This window comes from Eptatretus burgeri, chromosome 12 (genome assembly GCF_056783735.1).
Source record: "Eptatretus burgeri isolate ZD-2024b chromosome 12, Ebu_testis_v1, whole genome shotgun sequence".
Classification (NCBI taxonomy): domain Eukaryota; kingdom Metazoa; phylum Chordata; class Myxini; order Myxiniformes; family Myxinidae; genus Eptatretus; species Eptatretus burgeri.
Window position 1 is genome coordinate 92,135,160 of NC_140972.1, and position 22,500 is coordinate 92,157,659.

Here is a 22,500-nt window from a genome sequence, read left to right on the forward strand (position 1 = left end):
CACCTCACGGTAGCTCAACCCGCCTTGCAGGATGCCCAAGGCACACTGCCGTTGATCCCTTGACAATCGCGGCATGTTGATTGAAATGCCTATTTTGCACTGGCCTTTTTAAAGCCAATATCAAGACATCACGTGCAGCTCATTAAAATCATCCCGTATCCCTTGGCTAATCACTGACAGTCAAAACTGCTGTTCAACAGCTGTGCTATGAAGTGACCATTGAAGGTTCAAGTGACCATCCATGAACGTTTTATCTGACAGTGAGGAAACTATTGTCCACAAATAAGTTCACACATTTACTACACGCAGTGTTATTGTTGATATTTGAAGGTTTAAAAGGTGGTAAGTTTCTTTTGCGTTTCAGTATATGTATATATATATATATATGTATATATATATATATATATATATATATATATATATATATATATATATATATATATATATATATATATATATATATCTTCTTCTTCTTCTTCTTTCGGCAAGCTCCCGTTAGGGGTCGCCACAACGGATCAACCGTCTCCATTTCGCTCTATCCTCCACATCTTCCATTGACACTCCAACCACCCGCATGTCCGCCCTCACCGCATCCACGAACATCTTCTTTGGCCTTCCTTCTCTCCTCCTGCCTGGCGGCTCCATCTTCAACATCCTTCTCGCGATATACTCCGCTTCCCTCCTATGCACATGTCCAAACCATCTCAATCTCGCCTCTCTCACTTTGTCTCCAAACCGTCCTACCTGCGCTGTCCCTCTAATATACTCATTCCTTAACCTATCCATCCTCGTCACTCCCAACGAGAATCGCAGCATCTTTAACTCTGCCACCTCCAGCTCCACTTCCTGTCTCTTTGTTAGCGCCACCGCCTCCAAACCATACAACATAGCTGGTCTCACTACCGTCTTGTATACTTTCCCCTTCACTCTTGCAGCTACCCTTCTGTCACAAATCACTCCTGCAACTCTTCTCCAACCACTCCATCCTGCCTGCACTCTCTTTTTCACTTCTCTCCCACACTCTCCATTACTTTGGACAGTTGATCCCAAGTATTTAAACCCATCCACCTTCCCCACCTCAACTCCTTGCAACCGCACCAAACCACCACCCTCCCTCTCATTTACGCACATGTACTCCGTCTTACTCCGACTGACTATAATTCCCCTTCTCTCCAGTGCGTACCTCCACCTCTCGAGGCTCGCCTGAGCCTGCTCCCTACTCTCTCTACAGATCATGATGTCATCCGCGAACATCATAGTCCATGGAGACTCCAGTCTGATCTCGTCTGTCAACCTGTCCATCACCATTGTAAACAGGAAAGGGATCAGAGTCGATCCTTGGTGCAATCCCACTTTTACCTTAAAACGGTCTGTCATTCCTACCGCACACCTCACCGCTGTCACACTGTCCTCATACATATCCTGCACGATCCTCACATACTTCTCCAACACTCCCGACTTCCTCATACAATACCACAACTCCTCTCTTGGCACCCTATCATAAGCTTTCTCTAAATCCACAAACACACAATGCAACTCCTTCTGGCCTTCCCTATACTTCTCCATCAACACTCTCAAAGCAAACATCGCATCAGTGGTGCTCTTTCCTGGCATAAACCCATATTGCTGCTCACAGATCGTCACCTCTCCTCTCAACCGAGCTTCAACTACTCTTTCCCACAACTTCATGGTGTGGCTTAACAACTTTATCCCTCTGTAATTTCCACAGCTCTGTACATCACCCTTATTCTTGAAAATCGGAACCAGTACACTTAATCTCCACTCCTCCGGCATCCTCTCACTTTCCAAGACTTGATTAAACAATCTGGTTAACAACCCCACTGCCATCTCTCCCAAGCACTTCCATGCCTCCACTGGTATATCATCTGGGCCAACCGCCTTTCCACTTTTCATCCTCTTCATAGCAGTCCTCACTTCATCCTTACTGATCCACCCCACTTCCAGATTCACTATCTCCACCTCTTCCAACCTTCTCTCTCATTTTCTTCATTCATCAGCTCCTCAAAGTACTCCATCCACCTTCTCAACACACTCTCCTTGCTCATCAGCACATTCCCATTTGCGTCCTTTATCACCCGAACCTGCAGCACATCCTTCCCAACTCGGTCCCTCTGTCTTGCCAATCGGTATAAATCCTTTTCCCCTTCTTTTGTATCCAACTTCTCATTCAGCTCATCATATGCCTTTTCCTTGGCCTTTGCCACCTCTCTTTTTGCCTTTCGCCGCCACTCCTTGTACTCCTCCCAACTTTCTTCATCTCTCTGACTATCTCACTTCCTTTTCGCCAACCCCTTCTTCCTTATACTTTCCTGTACTTCCTCGTTCCACCACCAGGTCTCCTTATCTTCCTTCCTCTGTCCAGATGTCACACCAAGTACCTTCCTCGCTATCTCCCTCACCACTTCTGCTGTCGTTGCCCAATCATCCCACCCATCTTTACCACCATCCAACACCTGTCTCACCTCCTCCCTAAATTTCATGCAACAATCTTCCTCCTTCAGCTTCCACCATCTGGTCCTTGGTTCAGCCCTCAATCTCTTCCTCAACCTCACCTCTAAAGTCATCCTACAGACCACCAATCGATGCTGTCGAGCTACACTCTCCCCTGCCACCACCTTACAGTCACGAATCTCTTTCAAGTTGCATCTCCTGCTGAAGATGTAATCCACCTGTGTGCACTTTCCTCCACTCTTGTATGTCACCCTGTGTTCCTCCTTCTTCTTGAAATACGAATTTACCACTGCCATTTCCATTCTTTTTGCAAACTCTACCACCATTTGCCCTGCCACATTTCTCTTGTTGAGACCGTATCTACCCATCACCTCCTCATCTTCTTTATTCCCTTCCCCAACGTGCCCATTGAAATCTGCTCCAATCACCACTCTTTCATCCTTGGACACACTCTCCACCACTTCATCTAACTCACTCCAGAAATCTTCTTTATACTCCATCTCACACCCCATATGTGGTGCATATGCACTGATGACATTCATCATCACCCCTTCAATTTCCAACTTCACACTCATCACTCAGTCAGACACTCTCCTCACCTACAATACCCTCTTGACATAATCTTCCTTCAGGATTACCCCAACACCATTTCTCCTCCCATCCACACCATGGTAGAACAGTTTGAAACCACCTCCAATGCTCCTAGCCTTACTCCCCCTCCACTTGCTCTCTTGAACACACAGTATGTCCACCTTTCTTCTCTCCATCATATCAGCCAACTCTCGCCCTCTGCCAGTCATCGTCCCAACATTCAGAGTTCCAACTCTCACCTGTACACTTCTACCCTTCCCCTCTCCCACTGCCTCCGGACTCGCCTTCCCCGTCTACTTCTCCTCCTTCGCCCAGCAGTAGCACAATTTCCACTGGTACCCTGCTGACCACCGGTACCGGTGGCGGTTGTTGGTAACCCGGGCCTTGACCGATCCGGTATGGAAAATCGTTTTGTTGTCCGCATAATGATTTGGCATAGGTTTTTACGCCGGATGCCCTTCCTGACGCAACCCTGGTCGCCTCTTACGACACACAGGGATATATATATATATATATATATATATATATATATATATATATATATATATATATATATATATATATATATAGTTAGTTAGTAAGTTGCGAATTCTGGCCCGCCCGGCGTGCGATCGGCCACGTAACTCGAATCGCGACATGTCGCCCACCGGAACGGACAACTCAGTCGTGACCCTCCGGGAACTACCGCCCGGAACCAGTCACAGGTGGGGGTTTAACGTCACCACGATTGTGCCAATTGCCCACCCGCGCAGGATAGGGTTGCTCGCCAAATTCGACCTACCTAAATACCTGCGTGAGTGGTCGACCGGGCGATCGTACCTCGCCGCAGGTCGACTTCGGACACGAACCGCTGAAGCGGTTCGTTCCGTGCTGCAGAGATAACCGAGCGGAGTTATCGTCGACCTCGACGGTTAGGATAATTATTTACCGGGCGTTTTAAACCCACTATCAATCCCTTTCGTGATGCAAGATGGAGATTCAATAAAAGGAAGGAGACGAAGCAAAGCGGGAAACAGTTCAACAAGCAATGCACTTTAATACGGACACACACGGAAGCACGTATATACAGCCATACAATCATACAACAAAAGCAAATGCAATAGAAAGATTTACACCGAATAAAAGGGGCAATGTACAGGCACAGACACTTAGGCAGTTCTACTTATTGGAAACGGCGCCACAGCATGCATTCAACATGAAAGAAAGAAAGCCACCCACATATGCAAGGAGGCAGACAGGCCCGTAGACCAAATGTATGTGGATCCCGGAAGATCGGCCAGGTCCACGAGACTGGGAAGGTCTTACCCGCGTCCTCGTGACGCGATGGAGGGCAAGCCGCAATGTTCGCGCAGCTGCGCCCTGACTCCGTGGCCCTGGCGTGGTCGACGAGTCCTCTCCGGCGTGCTCCGCGCGAGTGGTTTGGTTGGCACCACGTTTAGGGTGGGGGAGGAACGGGACCCCCCCCCCGGCACTATCTCAGCACGGATGGGCTGGGGGTGAAATTGCTGATGCTCAGGGAGAGGGGAATGGCTGGCTGGCTTGGGTCCCGCGACGAGACAAGCGACCCCCAAACCGCAACCTCGTTGCCGACCGCCGTCTTCCCTCGACTTGAACTCGACCAGCCGCCTGCAACCGAACCGCGCGAACTCCAACTCCCTCCAACTTACCTGCTACTTTCCAACTTCTCCCTAGTTCCACTCAGCTCCACCAGTTCCACTTATTCCACGCGAGTCGCCTTGCGCTCGCATCATAATAGGCCCCAGGAGGAGCCTATATGCAAATATCCGTATCAAAACGCGATTGGAGGCGGGGCCACGCCACCCTCTGTTCAGCCATTGGTCGGGCAAAAAGGGGGCATGAAGCATTCCTGATCCGCTTTTCGTGGCGACAGGAACGCATTCACAGCGGGTTCGGAGGCGGGGCTACAGCTGGTGAACATGGGCAGTGGGCATGGATGACAAAAGCAGGCAGGCAAGGCATGACAAGGCGGCTGCAGCAAACACAGCCGGCAGTGAAGTGACCGGAACAGGCCTTGAAGCAACACAGCTGGCAGACGGTCGACCGGCACAGGCCTTGCAGTAAACAGCTTCAGACGATCCGGCTGGAACAGACCTCGCAGCAAAACAGCCAGCTGATGAAGTTGGCCAGCCTTTGCCTTTCAGTGGAGGTTGGTGGAGGGAGTGTGGTGGTGCTGGCCACTCAGAAGGCAGGCTCGGACCTACCTACCCGTCTCCCTCCAAACCTATCGCCTTTGCCTGTCCCTGTCCATAGCCACTCCCTTAATTTGTAAAAAAAAAAAAATTTAGCCCTAACCTTTTTTTTTTTTTTTTGCTCTTCCTACCTCCCCAATATAATTCGTCCCCTAACCCCCTTTATCGTCCTTGTTCAGCTTACCTATCTTGTCATCTCACCTGCTCCCAACCCCTACGTTCCCTTCCTAGAGGGGAATGAGGGAGGGCTAGCATCCTGCGTCGAGGCCCAACTCAAGCCCCAGGATGGCCTCCTCGGACCTCAGCGATCTAACCCAAAGTGGGTCCAGCGGCCCACAACGAGAGCGAAGGGATGGATGGTGTGGAGGGGTACACTTTCTAATCTACCCTAACCATTAACCTTTTGAACTACCCTGGGGCTTTCAACAAGCGCCCCTCGGTTAATCAATTGGTTCTATCAACCCAGATTCCCGTCACCTGTGTTGGTGTCCTCTCAAATTTCGGGCCATGCCCCCAGTTTTCCTTCCGTGCCCTTGCACGGTTTCGTGGCTGGGACACATGGCTCCCTTGGCAGGCACTACCCTCTGCCGATTCTCCAGCTATGGCACCCCCGGGCACTACACTGCCTCCGAGCCTACCAGCTCCCTAAACACTGGGGAGTGCCCTCCATGGCGACTCCCCTGAAACGCTCACGTGCCAGGCTGGCTTCCCGGCTCCTTTCCGAGGGTCACCCGTGCCGACACTGCCCACGCAGCAATGGCACCCGGGCCCCCGCATCATGTGGGCGCACCCGTGAAAACTACGCTATCCCGGCCCCCCATGGGCCCTTGGCCGACCACGGCCGACTAGCCCGGTGTCCCCACTCAGCGATACTCACCTTCCGCAGCCACGCTCCCAGCCCGTTAACAGGGCTCCTGCACCCCTCCAAAACAGGTTTCGAGCCTACACTCCCACCAACAGCAAAACGACTTCCATTTTGTCAATTTAACTAACCCACTAACTCACTTTATCCTGACCCCAGGGTCCCTTGGGTGGGAATCACTCCTCCCCCCAATCACTCATCGCACCATGCATTCCACATTCGCTCCATTCACACAGACCCGCTGGCCTCACTCACTCATCAAGTGCATTTCCGCTCTTCAACTCACACTTCGCTGAACTCTGCCATCCTGCTGACTACATCCCCTAACTACCTCGTGCTCCCACGTCATCCCTTAAACTACAGCACGTTCCTTTTAACACTACATAGCTAAGCTACGTCCCCGCTACACACTCAAAGTCGTCACTGTTCTCAAAATCCCCAAGAAATACCATCTCCCATCCTAAATCTCATCTACAATCCATCTAACTAATCCATTCCACGGGCCCCATGAGGACTTACCCCTGCCCCCATGAGATCAGTCGAGCTAAACTAACCCTTCCCCCTAACTAGTGGTCATCCTGTGCCTGGGCAGTGGGTCTTCCACCCCATGCCCAGGAATCCTGTTCACCCGAAGCGAGGCTTACTTTTTTCAATTATTTTTTCCCAAATGCGCAGCACCAGCGTGGCAACTCGCAAGCTGCGCACCAGCGCGGCAATTCGCAGCCGCGCACCTTTGGCGTGTCGTCATGGCAGCTGTTCGCGTCCCTCGTCCCTCTAGGACGGTACCATCCGGCAGGGATTCACCCTCCTGTCGGATTCCAACCCTACACGCAGCCATGATGTCACCCGGCGCATCAAAAAAAACAAGCCCCACGTCTCGAGGGGTTCCCCACGCGAACACATGTGCTCTGCCCGTTGGAGCTTAACACAAGCTCGCGTGGAGAACCCGTCCGGTCCAAATCAGTATCCTGCCTAACCTTTGTCCGTCCGCGGGATCGGCAACATCCACCGCTGGCGTTTACGGACCGGGTTTCACTCCCACAAGCGCACGTGGCGGCCTCGTGCGTACCACAGCACGGACCTCGTGCTCGCTGCCGGGCAAACCCGGCGCGGTCCCCAAAACAGCTATGGCCGCTACCCAGTCCTTGTCCCTCTGTCGCCGTCGTCATCGCCATTCAATCCACGCACACCTGCGTGTTACAACGCTCAGACTCCACTCCATCACACTCACCCCAGGAGACACGGTTGAGTGCTCCCACATGCCCACCGTCATCTCCCTTAAACACAGCGACCTTAGACACGCGGTCCCCCTTGCACTCGGCCGTTCATTCGCACACGCGGTGACATTCACACACGGTGCCTCATCCATACACGGGGTCTCATCCACACATGGGGTCTTTGTCACCCACCCGGTCGCTGCACCCACCCCCTCGAACACGCTTGACACGACCGAACCCACCTGGTCGTGACTTGCTTCAAGGGATCTTAGCGTCTCCCTCCGTTCCCGAAGGAGGCCATCCAGCTGCTTGCACCGGGTCCCAAAACAGTCCGCCAGCTCCCCTTCATGGTCCTCTACTACCTCAATGAGTGTGTGCTCGTCCCCAACCCCGTCCTTATCGTGCAGACTCTTCTCAATTTTTTTCTGTTTCTTTCTGGCTCCTTTTTCCTTCCCATCTGAGTCGTTCTTCCTCTCTGAGCCCCATCAGCTGTTCGTTTTCCCTCCGGAGCACCTCAATCTCCGTTGACTCCGTTTTAGTTGTTCAATTTCAAACTCGTATAGTTTTTGTTTTCTCTCCCACTGTTTCTCCTGCACTTCATTTTCCAATCTCATCGTTTCTTTCAATTGGCTCATTTCCTTCCTGTGTTTCATTCGCTGTTCTCTCACTAGTCTTCTTTGTTTCCTCTCCTGTCCTTCCTTCTCCAGTTTGATGGTTTTCTTCATTTGGTTAATTTCCCTTTTGTGTTTCATTCGCTGTTCTTTGTCTATCTCCTCGCACTCCAGCCTTGCCTTTTCTTTCAATTGGTCAACCTCTGCTTCATGTTCCTTTTGTTTTCTATCCCATTGTGCCTCTTGCTCTTCCCTCTCCAATCTCGTTGTGTCCTTCAATCTCCCGATTTCTTTCTCCTGTCTCATTCCTTGTTCTTTGTTTTTCCTATTCCACTGTCTTTCTTGTTCCTCATTCTGCAATCTAGCCTTCGCTTCCAGCTGTTCGATCTGTACAGTGTGGTTCCTTAACGTTTCATTCTCCGTTCTCGTTCTTTCCTCACTCAACATCTTCAGTTCGTTTTGTCATCCCGTTCCTTTGTTTTGGTGTTTCTGTAACTCAGAAGTTTTCTTTTCTAATTCTTTTCCAATCTCCGCACACTCCGACCTTGCTTTGGCTTCTAACTGTTCTTCCGTCTTGCCCTTGTGGTTTTCCACCAGTCTTCCCAGTTCCTCTGTCTCCGTTTTTACCTCCCGTCCCAGCTTATCAACTCTCTTCGTCATGTCTTGAAGTCTTTTCTCACACTCCACCGTTATGACCTTCAATCCCTCCTTTGTCTCCTCCTGGCTTTCTTTTAATTTTTCGATTTCCTTCTTTACCTCGTGTCTCGTCTTACACGTCTCCCTAATTATTTTCTCACCCGCCACCACCGCGGGCCTGACAGCCGTTGCACTCCCCCCCCCCAGCTCGTTCGTCCCAGCACGTGGCGTCGCCATTATGCCTGCCTGCAGACATTGCCCCACGCTCTGCGTTTCACCCCGCAGTGTCCGCATAGCGCTCCCGAATGCTTGCATGTTCGCAACCATTGTATCACTCATCTGTTGTGCATTCGCTTTCATTTCTGCCAGCATGGCGAATAGCTGGGCCATGTCGAGTGCGCTCGGCTGAGCCGATTCAGCCAGGATCGGGGTGTTTTGGCGGATAGGCGGAGGGGAGGTGTCATACGCCGCGGCCGCTGCCGTGCCCATTTCGGGCTGTGAGTTCAGTTGGGGGGGAAATTGTTCCTGCATTACAATGGGAATGTCCTGCACGGGGATTTCATCCTGGGCCATGGATTCTAAAAATTCTAGATCCATGTCTACCCCCGGCACCCGCTCGCCTTGAGACTCCATCTTATTTCTCGTAAGGGATTAATTTTAAAAGCTCGTAATTTGGAGGGAACGGGGGGGGGGGGGAAAATCGCTTCACACACCCCTGGTCCGGTTCCGTAAATTTAGCTTGGAGACGGGAGGGTTTGTTTCCCGCTCGCTGACACCAGTGTTGCGAATTCTGGCCTGCCCGGCGTGCGATCGGCCACGTCACTCGAATCGCGACACGTCGCCCACCAGAACGGACAATTCAGTCGTGACCCTCCGGGAACTACCGCCCAGAGCCAGTCACGGGTGGGGGTTTAACCTCCCCACGATCGTGCCAATTGCCCACCCGCGCAGGATAGGGTTGCTCGCCAAATTCGACCAACCTAAGTACCTGTGCGAGTGGTCGACCGGGCGATCGTACCTCGCCGCAGGTCGACTTCGGACACGAACCGCTTAAGCGGTTCGTTCCATGCTGCAGAGATAACCGAGCGGAGTTATCGTCGACCTCGACGGTTAGGATAATTATTTACCGGGCGTTTTAAACCCACCATCAATCCCTTACGTGATGCAAGATGGAGATTCAAAAAAAGGAAGGAGACGAAGCAAAGCGGGAAACAGTTCACCAAGCAATGCACTTGAATACGCACACACATGGAAGCACGTATATACAGCCATACAATCATACAACAAAAGCAAATGCAATAGAAAGAGTTACACTGAATAAAAGGGGCAATGTACAGGCGCAGACATTTCGGCAGTTCTACTTATTGGACACGGCGCCACAGCATGCATTCAACCCGAAAGAAAGAAAGCCACCCTCATAGGCAAGGAGGCAGACAGATCCGTAAACCAAATGTCCATGGATCCTGGAAGATCGGCCAGGTCCACGAGACCGGGAAGGTCTTACCCGCGTCCTCGTGACGCGATGGAGGGCAAGCCGCAATGTTCGCACAGCTGCGCCCCGACTCCGTGGCCCTGGCGTGGTCAACGAGTCCTCTCCGGCGTGCTCCGCGCGAGCGGTTTGGTTGGCACCACGTTTAGGGTGGGGGAGGAACGGGGCCCCCCCAGCACTATCTCAGCGCGGATGGGGGGGGGTGAATTGCTGATGCTCAGGGAGAGGGGAATGGCTGGCTGGCTTGGGTCCCGCTACGAGACGAGCGACCCCCACACCGCAACCTCGTTGCCGACCGCCGTCTTCCCTTGACTCAAACTCGACCAGCCGCCTGCAACCGAACCGCGCGAACTCCAACTCCCTCCAACTTCCCTGCTACTTTCCAACTTCTCCCTAGTTCCACTCAGCTCCACCAGCTCCACTTATTCCGCGTGAGTCGCCTTGCGCTCGCATCTTTATAGGCCCCAGGAGGAGCCTATATACAAATATTCGGATCAAAACGCGATTGGAGGAAGAATTATAAGCAGTCAGTATGTTTTTGCTTCATGCACAAAACTGTTTTCTTTTTCTTTTTTACATATACAGAGATGTCACTTGCCTATACACCACCCAAATGTAAGTGTGTGTGTCAGAAGAACATGTTGCATGCACAGAATAAGATCGCCCGTTGGGTGGGTACTCTGCTGATGTGTGTGTGTGTGTGTGTGTGTGTGTGTGTGTGTGTGTGTGTGTGTGTGTGTGTGTGTGTGTGTGTGTGTGTGTGTGTGTGTGTGTGTGTGTGTGTGTGTGTGTGTGTGTGTGTGTGTGTGTGTGTATATATATATATATATATATATATATATATATATATATATATATATATATATATATATATATAAAATAGCCTGATGCTGTCTGTCTGTCTGTCCCACCCTGAAACATAGAAACCCCCTTTGAAAAGAAAAAAATATAAAGAAAAAGTTGCTTCAAATTAAGCTAAATATATCTGGAAATCATAATTTTTTTGAAACACACAAAAAAATTGAACCCGGGCAGTGCATAGGCAACAGACCGCTGCCTCATTCACAAGTGAATTTTTTTTTCTTTTCTGTTAAGGAATATATAACTTCTCATTATGAATGTGTTTCAACCAGCACAAGAATAAAGGATTTCTTTCTTCTTTTTTTTCTTACCGCGGGCTCCTGCCCGTAAATTTCATTGCATCCACGCATCTTGTTGATGTGAGAATGCAAGTGGACTCTTGTCATTCTCTTAATTTTAAATTATCATTGATGTGTGGAGTTGGTCGTTCAAAAAGTTAACACGAACAAGAAACAATCGTGCAACACACGGCAACATTTTCCTGGTACTTTGTAAGAAAATTATTGCATTGTAAGGAACCTTCCTTTTGGTTAAGACATTAAGATAGCTATCCCGTCTACTTGCACCTGCTTGTGGATATTGAAAATCCAACGGTGCCTTTCTAAAAGAAAGCCATTATGAACCTGGAGGGTTCCCAAGTTGCTGTCTGCGAAACACGTACGAGAGAGATGGGCACCACAGGATTCCGATACCCACTGAAACTTCATGATGGCAACTGATTTTAAGTTATGATGGCTATACTACACCCCAGCAATTGTTTTGGTCGATGCTATCTTTCTATATATTACTAAAACTCTCATCTTGTATGTATGTATGTATGTATGTATGTATGTAGGTTACCGAAATACAGCCAAAACGGTACAAAATAGCGAAAAAAAAATTCGGCCCACCTTACTCACCATTCTTCTGCGGTGTGCAGTATCAAGTTTCGTTCAAATCGGGCAATGAAAAAATTATTAAAAAATCCATTCCCGATTCAGTCAAGTACTCTTCGGGAGAATTTGATCAATGCAAACAACCTCAGCGGTATAGTTCGCTGGAGCTATCTTTTTTTTTTCTTCTTGAAATGATTTTTTCATCAACCGCTGTCAACGGGAACCCAACAGGTTCACGGGTCATCTAGTTGTTTATAACAGTCTTTGAATATTGCTTCATCTGCAAAATAAATGAACTCTTTTCAAGAATCAAAGTCCAAATGTCATTATATATTTTCCAGTTAAGAAACCTCTTCACAATGATGGGGTGAGGTCCACATGCTGGAGGAAAGATTATTCCGGATATTTCAAAAGTAACAATTCACTGAACGAAATATTTATGTTTCATGTGTTTGTTAATCTTAAAATTAAAATGTATCCTGTTTACTTGCAGGTACCATTGACCCACTCAAGTGAGATACCTACCAGCTGTTACCTGATATGTTGTTTTGGGTTTCACAATAAATACTGTTCTCTGAAAGACTTGTCTTTTTGCACAATACGAGTTTTCCACTGCATTGTTTCTTTTGAAACACCATGCATCATGGAATAATGGGTGATTATAGGAAGGGGTGGATTTGGGGGGAAAACCTGGTTGAAATCAACAATGTGTCACATTGGGGATGCTTTGACTTTTGTCTTTGAAGGTTTGTCCAAAATTGATTTGGGGATGGGGTTCTCTCAGAAGGTACAAAGAAGGGCCTCCGAGAATCCCCTGCTTGGTGCTGCTCCAATCTCATACTGGCAGGGAAGGGGACCAGAGGTTATGTGCCAGATTATGAGTCAACCTTCCAGGGCACTACACCTGGATTCAGGCGTAAAACTTTCTGGGAGAAAGCCTGTGGGACAACCGACTCAAACAGTACCCTTTCGCAGGCATTGCACAATCAGGAAACTCCGAAGGGACAGGTGTGGTACCTCTCCAGGTGACTGTGGACAGCCTACCAACCAATACATTTTGGTTTTGGGATGCTGCATTGGTTTTTTTGGTCTCTCTGCTCCATTGTATCCATGCTCAACTTATTTTGGTCTTGAAATCTCTGTGCTCCATTGCAACCACCTATACCTTTTGGTTGAGATTGGCAAAGTAAAATGACTGAGATTTTGCAAACAAACACACAAACCATTTGTTCTATATTTAATAGATTATCCCCAGTGCACCCCAAAAAAACTTGAGAACACAACATGGGTTGAAACATGACATGTTTTCAAACAAAACTAAAATATTAGATAAATGTTATGGAGACAAAGTCAATGTTCCACTGATGTACTTGTCCAGCACTGAAAGTATCTACTGCCAGGGCACAAACATACATGTGAAATTGAAGAGAGATAGCAGAAGAGAGTATTTCACCATGACAAAAACAGGCATGGCGTATAACTAACATGGTCCTTTTGGTTCAGGGTTTGGCAACAGGCAAGCAACTGGTTCAAATAAAAAAAGGATTTTGCAACAGAAACTGGCAACCTTGTGTGTCAGAAGATATGATGACAAAAATAAGGTAAGTACTGTTTATGATGAACACAATCACTTCCCCAAGTTCAAAATCCTCACCTCCACAGAGAGCTGTCTGTTACGCTTTTTGTATTGCTGTCCACAAACTTGGTGAGAAGCAAAATGACCTGCAAAACAGCATGTTGAACAGTTTAAAATTCAGTTGCTCCATTGTAATCGCAATAAAATATCGTAAAGAGAAAAAGTAAACTTCCTCACTTTTAAAATTCATGTTCTCCAGAAATATTAAGTAAATCACAAGACCATAATTTTCATGAAACAAAAAAAAAAGAAAATAATCTTTCATTAAATTGAAGTTAATACCAATAAGTTTGAAAAAAATATGCAACACTTGTGCCCAAAATCATTTTCAAAACAAGTGCTGCCCTTGATGCAACCCACCAGGCATGTCACCCTCTAACCCATGTGCTGTACAGCAACGCAGTGCATCTGCTTCACTTCCAAGCATATGGCGGCGCACACGGCCAGTCAAGATTAACAGTTTCCAAATGGCATTGTCTGGTGGTAATAATTGGATCATCATTTACCTCTGTCTTGTACCATTGCTCCATTAATCCCTGCTTACTATAGGGATTCCTTAATTAAATATTAAATTTCTGCCGAAGGTCTCAATTTATCGGTGCAGATTTTTTCAGGAGACAATAAACGGTGTAAAATAGCATCAATCTCTCCTTTGAAAAAACCAATTGGCTAAGTTATCCATGCACAGAAAACAATTGTGCACCGGGGCAGCTTCGTGATGAGTTGTCACATGTGGGTTGCACAACCAGAACTCAGGTTTGCAATGTTCACTATTTAATGTCCAACGAGCAATCCACGTGATGATACAGGATCATTCAAAAGTTTTCAAAAACAATATTTTTCTTTCCTTACTAATGTTATATTGAAAAATAGAAAATATTGAGGTATAAATTCGGCAATTCTCCGTATGTATGGATGTCTGAACTTGAATGTCTTACATAATTGAAAACAGTTTAGCCAATACATACCAAATTTTGCAAACATCCCCAGGGTACTGAAAGTCATCACGTGGGCATAAAATAACCCCCAGCTCCCCACACCCACGAGGGAGGGGAGACGACATGCAATGTTCGCCTGTGTACATGACACAATGCCCGTTGTTTATTGACCCAAACCGGAGGGAGGCGGCATTACTAGCTATGGGCACAAAGGGGATTTTCCCCACCTACCACATATACATATATATATATATATATATATATATATATATATATATATATATATATATATATATATATATACACATACATATATACACATACATATATACATACAGCTCTGTAAAAAAATAAGAGACCACTGCAAAAAAAATTTTAAATCAGCATCTCCACATGTATGGCAGCCATTCCATTCCAGTGTCTGTTGAATTCCAACACAGGCACACCTCATTCTACTTAGTGAGGTATTGATTCGGTGATCACCTGAACCGAATCTTATTTAACAAGGAAAAGTGTAAAAACCACTGCTGTGGTCATCACTATCCTCTTGCAATCGGACCAGCTGAATGGCAAAAACAGTGCCAGTAGTACCTCAAAAGTAATTGGAATTAAAAAAAACTATTGACCATGCCAAAAGAGTTGAAAATAAATGTTTTGAGTGAGGAAAAGAATGGGTCAATTCTGGATTTACAGGCAGAGGGATACAGTGAGCGTCACGTTGCTTCCATCCTTAAAATTTCAAAGACGGCGGTTCATAAGAACAAGGTCATCCTTAAAATGATCAAGATTATCGGTGGTTCCATCCTTAAAATTCCCTCATCAGGATGTATGTCTGTATATACTGTTACGTTTGAGGGGGGGGTATGCATTCAAAGGATAATTAGGATGTTTAATAAGGTATGCCAGGCTGTTCGAGTTTACCAGGATCTCGATGTAATAAGTAGCAATTCAGCTGTGATAAGTTGTCTAGTAAATGTTCATTTCTTCAAGGGGGAAATGATAATTGTCACGTAGTTAGATAGGGACACGGGATAGGGTAAGTGTGTTTGCGTAAACCCCTTTTAGTAGTCCCTGGAGGCTGGCCGTGACGTCACAGGACAGGGCTGCGGATGGCTCCGCCCCGTGATCACGATTGGCGTAAAGCGACGGCGGTGGGCCAATAAAACGGCTCGATTGGAAGTGACGAGGACGGGAGGATAAAAAGGTTCTGTTCGGGGTCGAAAAGAAAGAGGAAGAAGATCGGGACAAAAAGATCGTGTTTTTTTGGTGGGGAGGCTGTTGCGCGGGAAGCGTACTTGTTGTTGTGCTGATTCGATCGTGTTCTTCATCGTGTCTTGGAGCCTTGCTGAGCCTCGTCCCTCACCTTGGTTGGCTCTGGGGTTCTGCTGACTCGGAGTATGGGGTCGAACGGCGGTCGGACCTGCCTCCCTCTCCTGCTCGCAATTTGGCGCCAGAACTGGTTCCCTGGCAGCTGTGAGAGGACTTGGGCCAGGACCAGGAGGTCGACAGCACCACGGTTTCTCCTGCCCCCCCCTGACGAGAGCAAGGCCAGCTCGTCCGACGCTGATCCAGGGACAGTTGCGTCCACACCACGGTCCAGCCTGACCACCAGAAGTAGCTACGGTGTGTGTGTGTGTGTGTGTGTGTGTGTGTGTGTGTGTGTGTGTGTGTGTGTGTGTGTGTGTGTGTGTGTGTGTGTGTGTGTGTGTGTGTGTGTGTGTGTGTGTGTGTGTGTGTGTATATGTGTGTGTGTACTTGGCGCCTTAGAGGGTTTGAGAATTGTATATTCATTGGAATTGTCTGTGTTTTCCCCACGCCCGATCCCATACCATCCCGTCGAATCGCCCCGGATCCCTTTTCTTGCCGAGTCTTGTTATTTCTGGTTAATAATAAAAACAAATAAACATCATCAACTCAGTGAAAAGTGACTCGTGCCACCTTCCTCGTCCCGTTTGCGGTAGAGCGATTAGAACCGCCATGTTTGGGTTATAAATAAATAAACCGCCTCCATCGTTTCGGCTCATTCTACGTTGGCGGGACTGTTCAAGTCCCGTGGACGTCACATTGGTGTCAGGAGTGGGATGTTCGAACCCCTCTAAATTATATTTGGTATCGGGAGAATATACAAAGATTAAAATCTCGCCACGAATTGGAATATAAAATTACTACAGAAAAGCACGCGAGCGCGGGAAAATTTTGGCGGGATTTTTCAAATTTAAATTAATTGGCGGCAAACGGGACTTCTGCACCATGGCGGATGTGCAGATGTTTGAGGAGGAAGGCCACGTGTCTGGCAGCGAGTCGGGGGAAAAAGGGAGAGACGGGGGTAGGGTTGGAACCTCCCCCATTCCGAGCGTGTACCGTGCTTCATCGCCCGTAACGGAGCCGGCAGCGCCAGAAACCAGCACGATGACGATCTGGACAATGTTGGAACGTTTAATGAGTGCAATTACAGCACAGGGGGCAAAAATGACGGCACAGGGGGCACAAATGGCAGAAATGATGGCACAAATGGAAAATCAATTCGTGACACAGAGGGCAGACATGATGGCACAGGGGGCAGAAATGACGGCACAAATGGAAAATCAATTCGTGACACAGAGGGCAGAAATGACGGCACAAATGGAAAATCAATTCGTGACACAGAGGGCAAAAATGACGGCACAGGGGGCAGAGATGGCGGATCGATTGGGGGTAATGGAGGAACAGTTGGGTGCATGGATTGATTTAATGAGGGATGAATTGGGGGAAAAGATGGAGAAAATGAAAACTGAGATGCAGGAGTGTGTGGATGTTAAATTAGGAGAAATACAAAGTAAATTCGAGGATAGATTGGAGGAAACAAAGGTAGAAATTACATTGGAGGGGGAAAATATACGAAAAAAAATTGGTAGATAAAATTGATGCAACGAACATTCGGGTTGATAAAGTGGATGAAAGCCTGGAACGTCATCGTGCCTGTGTGGATGCTCTTATGCAGCTGCAGGTTGAAGAGTGGGGAGAGCTGAGGAAACAAGGGATGAATTTGGCGGAGGAGGTAAAAGGATTGGAGGCTCGTTTCGACGAACAAGATAAAATTATGAGCCAAGATGAAGTCTTGGATAAAGGCCTGGTAGAGCCGTCTTTTGTAAGTAGAGTGTTCGGGTTGGTTGAGGAGCAGCTACAAACTCGCGACGGAGCCTTGGAGGAGGTTGTGCGGGCCCAGAAGATCCTGCGGGAAGAGGTGAATCGGTCCATTCAACGTTTGGAACAGGAGGCAAAAATTGACCCATGAGACCCTCACCACAAAACATCTTGGGCCACAGTGGGCTCCGAAATTGGATACGCAGCCACAACGGTGTTTGATCCCTGGGCTGGATTCGGACAAGGGAGAAACTGAGAAGCGGGCCACCGGAAAAGTGATCCCCCTGGTAAATTTTGATGGGTCAGGGAGCCTTGAAGCTTTTCTGACACAATTTGAGTGTATTTCCCGACTAAACGGGTGGAATGAGCGGGAACGTACAGGGAATTTGGTGGCAACATTGCGGGGACCAGCCGCAGATGTGTTAAACGTGATCGCGGAGGGGATGTTGACCAGCTCCCACATTTGCGAGGCGTTGAGCCGTCGGTTTGGGTTCGTGGCAAACTGTGATTTGGTGCGGGCCCAGCTCCAGCACCGCAGATTAAAGCCGGGTGAGACAGTGCAGGAGCTGGCACAGGACATTTACCAATCAGTCAGGATCGCGTATCGGGACCTAACAGTGGAGGCATGGGACAGACTGGCACTCGAGAAATTTTTAGCTGCTCTTCCTGACCCTGAGGTCCGAGGGCTAGTGGAGCTACAGGATCCACCCACCGTTCACCGAGCGGCTGAGTGCGCAGCCAGGCTGGCCTCGTGGAGGCGGCCGGGTCGGGTGCCCGAGAGGCCATCGGTGACGGTCCGACAGGTGGAGATCCAGGATCAAGGAGAGGGGCTGGGAGAAATTGGCATTACCCAAATGTTTCAGGAAATTTGCCAGAAACTGTCGAGTTTGATAAAGGGTAATCCGGTAGTTAGTGCGCCAAAGCAGCGGGGTCCAGCCCAGCCAATAGAGCAATTTGATTATGGCCGAGGGGGTCCGGAACCGGAAGAGACATTTCACCAATACTCACGGGGGCCTTTTATGGGGAGTTGTTTCCGGTGCGGACGAAGAGGACACATGCAACGATATTGCCGGTACCCGGCGATGGAGGGACCCTCCAATAGACTTTTAGACTCGGAGACGGTGAATCCTCCTGCTGAACCGCCAGGTCTATCCGAGATGCCCTTACCTAGGTCGAGTCCAGAGATCACTGTCGGGGGTCGGGGAAACTAGATCGGGCTGAGCATACAGGGCCATGCTTGGCTGGTGAGATTGTGGCGAAGTGCCCTCCCTTGGTGAAAATAGTGAATTGTGGGAAAATTGGTGTGGGGAATTTGCAGGTAAGGGTAAAGATAGAGGGAGAGTTTTGTGAAGCAGTGGTGGACACGGGTGCAAGTGATACCGTTATTAGCCCGCTAGTATTGGACCAAAGTGTTGGAGGTTGGGACAAAATCGATAGACTAGCAGGACACAGTCTCCAACTGGCTACGGGAGCAACGACGCCGATAATGGTCGTGGGGTTGTGAGGATGGAGTTGGGCAGCCTAGAGGTCGATGCGGTGGTGTGGGTGGCAAAAGTGTGTGACCGATGCCTTCTGGGGTTGAGTTTCCTTGTGGAACATGACTGCCAACTAGACCTGGGGCGGGGTCACATGTGGCTAGGGACTGAAAAGCTACGGTTGGAGGGACTGGGGGAAGTCGAGGAGGCGCAGGGGGCGCGACTGGAGATGTCGCGCACCGTGACCGTGGCCCCCAGGTCTGAGACCGTGGTGTTGGCCCGGATATCGGCAAGGACCAATCACGTGGGCAAGCTCGGGATGGTGGAGCCGTGGAGCTCGGGGGAAACTGCAGGATTGATGGTGGGTCTTACACTCGCGGATACACATCAGCCCATGGTAGTGGTTCGGTTGCTCAACCTGTCTGACAGCCCTCACACAGTGAGGGGCGGAGCTGTTATAGCAAAGTGTAGCAGTGTAGTGGAGATCACCGGAGGGGACGGAACCACAGACTCGCCAGGTCAGCCGGAGTCGGGGCAAAATTTTGGAAAAACAAATTGGCCAGAGGGAGTAAGGGACATGGTAAACCGAGCAGAACAGGGGTTGACAGTGGACCAGGTAAGGTCATTGCACAATTTGGTTGGTGCTAATGTGGATGTATTCTCTCTCTCTCCCGAGGATTTTGGACGCACGAGTCTAGTCAGGCACCAAATTGACACTGGCGAGGCTCGACCTGTTCGACAGCCTGCACGACGTCTACCTCTTGCAAAGAGGGATGAGGCTGAAAAACAGGTGGAAAAGATGAAGGAGGCTGGAATTATTGAGCCCTCGGTAAGTCCTTGGGTGTCACCCATTGTGTTGGTGAGAAAGAAGGACGGGACCATTCGGTTCTGTGTGGATTATCGCCAGCTCAATCAAGTGACGCTCAAAGACTCATATCCCCTGCCACGTATTGATGATACACTCGATGCCATTTCCGGCTCAAAATGGTTCACTACATTGGATTTGAAGAGTGGCTACTGGCAGGTGGAAATGGACAAACAAGGGAGAGAGAAAACAGCATTTACCACAGGGAAGGGCCTCTGGCAGTTTGTCGTCATGCCTTTCGGATTGTGCAATGCCCCCGCCACATTTGAACGTCTGATGGAACGCGTTTTGATTGGGCTGCCATGGCAAACATGCCTGATCTATTTAGACGACGTTCTTGTCCACGCTCCCACATTTCAGCAGGCTGCCAAAAATTTGGTGGAGGTTTTCAGGCGATTGAGGGGGGCCGGGTTAAAACTGAACCCTGGGAAATGCGAAATTTTTAGGAAAGAGGTCGTTTATCTGGGTCACGTGGTGAATGAAAGCGGTGTGGCCACAGACCCAATGAAGGCAGTGGCAGTAAAAGAGTGGCCCACCCCCAGAAATGTAAGAGAGGTCAGAGGATTTTTGGGCCTCTGTTCTTACTATAGGAAATTTGTGGGAAATTTTGCAAGTATTGCAAGACCATTGCACCATTGACAGAGAAGGGAGCTAAATTTGTGTGGTCAGAAAACTGCACCAAAGCATTCAATCACCTAAAACAACGTCTGATAGAAGCCCCAGTTTTGGCATATCCTGCCGAGACTGGCCAGTTCATCCTTGACACGGATGCTAGTCAGGGAGGATTGGGGGCGGTCCTGTCTCAAGTCCAACAAGGTGTCGAACGAGTGATTGCCTATTATAGTAGGGCTCTGTCAAAGCCCGAGCGAAATTATTGCGTCACTCGCAAAGAATTATTGGCCTTGCTGTCTGCAGTTGGACACTTTCATCCTTACCTGTACGGGAGGGAGTTTGTGATCCGGGTTGATCATGCCTCCTTGCAATGGCTTCTTCGGTTCAAGGAGCCGGAGGGCCAAATTGCAAGGTGGCTTGAGAAACTGCAGCAGTACAATTTTGTTGTGCAACATCGGCCCGGAAAAACACATGCCAACGCAGATGCTCTCTCTCGGCGACCTTGTTGGCAGCACCAATGCAAATTTTGTGAATGTCAAGAGAATAGGGATTTGATTGGGCAGGAACAAATTGATGCATGCCTATGTGCCGCCCGAGTAACCCGTCGGACTCTGCCACAACCACCTCCTGAATTTGGTAGTGTCGATTGGAAAAAAGGAACAGAAGGAGGACCCTGTTTTGGGCCACCTCTGTAATTGGCTAGAGGGTGGAAAATGGCCTGCGTGGGAAGAAATTGCTTCGCTTGGGGCGCAGGTGAAGGCGTATTGGGCACAATGGCAGATGCTCCAGCTGAAGGATGGCATTTTGTACCGGGAGTGGGAATTACCAACGAGTGGAAATGCTTCCTGGTTGTTGGTGGTACCTTCGAAATTGAGAGAACAGGTGATGGGGCTTGTACATGGAACACGAACGATGGGACACTTAGGTGTAACCAAAACACTAGCGAAATTGAGGCAGAGATTCTATTGGGTGAACTCGGGCAGCGACATCCAAAAATGGGTACGTTGGTGCGACCTCTGCCGGGGGAAGAAAACACCACCATGCGCACGTAAGGCCCCCCTCCAAATTTATAATGTAGGAGCACCACTTGAGAGGGTAGCGGTTGATGTGGTCGGCCCCCTACCCACCACCCACCGAGGCAACAAGTATATTCTGGTGGCAATGGACTACTTTACCAGATGGCCGGAGGCCGATGCATTGCCCAACCAGGAAGCACGGCTGGTTGCCCAAGCACTAGTGGAGGGGTTCTTCACCCGATTTGGAACTCCGAGGGAGCTGCACACAGACCAGGGCTGGAACTTCGAGTCCGAACTCCTACGTTCAGTGTGTGAACTCCTCCAAATTCACAAGACTCGGACCACTCCTCTCAGGCCACAGTCGGATGGGATGGTGGAGAGGTTTAATAAAACTCTGCTTACCCAGTTCGCTCTCTTTACCTCCCAGAATCAGCAGGACTGGGACGAACATCTCCCCTTTGTCCTGATGGCATACAGGACTGCGCAGCATGAGGCCACGCGCTGCACCCCTGCCTTGCTGATGTTTGGTCGGGAGATGCGGGTCCCTGTTGATTTGTGGCTGGGCGTGACACCTGAAACCCCAACATGGACCTCGGCGGAGGGTTATGCTTCCAAAATGCGTAAGAGCATAGAGAAAGCTCATGACTTTGCGAGGGAGCGAATAGGTTTGGCTTCCTCGCGTGCTAAATTGAGGTATGACTCTCGGACATACGCCCCCCGATTCCTCCCTGGAGACCTCATTTGGCTCTTCCGGCCACAGAGGAGGAAGGGTGTGTGCCCGAAACTCACCCCCCCTCCCCTGGAAGGGCCCCGGTGTGATACTCCGACAGGTAACTGATGTAGTTTTTAAAATCCAGATGGGCCGCCACGCACTCCGACAGATCGTCCATTGTGACCGATTGAGCTCTTACATGGGTCGGGATATTCCGGATTGGATAGAGCGTGTGAGCGGAAGATTGGCCGCTTCTGTGCGGGAGCTTGGGCCCGGGCAGCCTCCTGCCCCATGTGCTG

At 49.2% G+C, this 22,500-nt stretch overlaps 1 protein-coding gene across 4 annotated transcripts in view; it reads right to left on the reverse strand.

Moving 5' to 3' along the window:
- Window positions 1-22,500, reverse strand: part of LOC147016127 (VPS10 domain-containing receptor SorCS3-like) — a 999,683-nt gene that overhangs the window by 918,232 nt on the left and 58,951 nt on the right. For all 4 annotated transcript variants that reach the window (XR_015050022.1, XM_085848866.1, XM_085848865.1 and 1 more), the window contains exon 2: window positions 13,479-13,546. Coding sequence is in view for 3 of the 4 variants with exons in the window: in XM_085848866.1 (XP_085704992.1) it covers window positions 13,479-13,546 (68 nt within the window). In the remaining variant the exon portion in view is untranslated. The remainder of the gene's footprint in view (window positions 1-13,478; window positions 13,547-22,500) is intronic.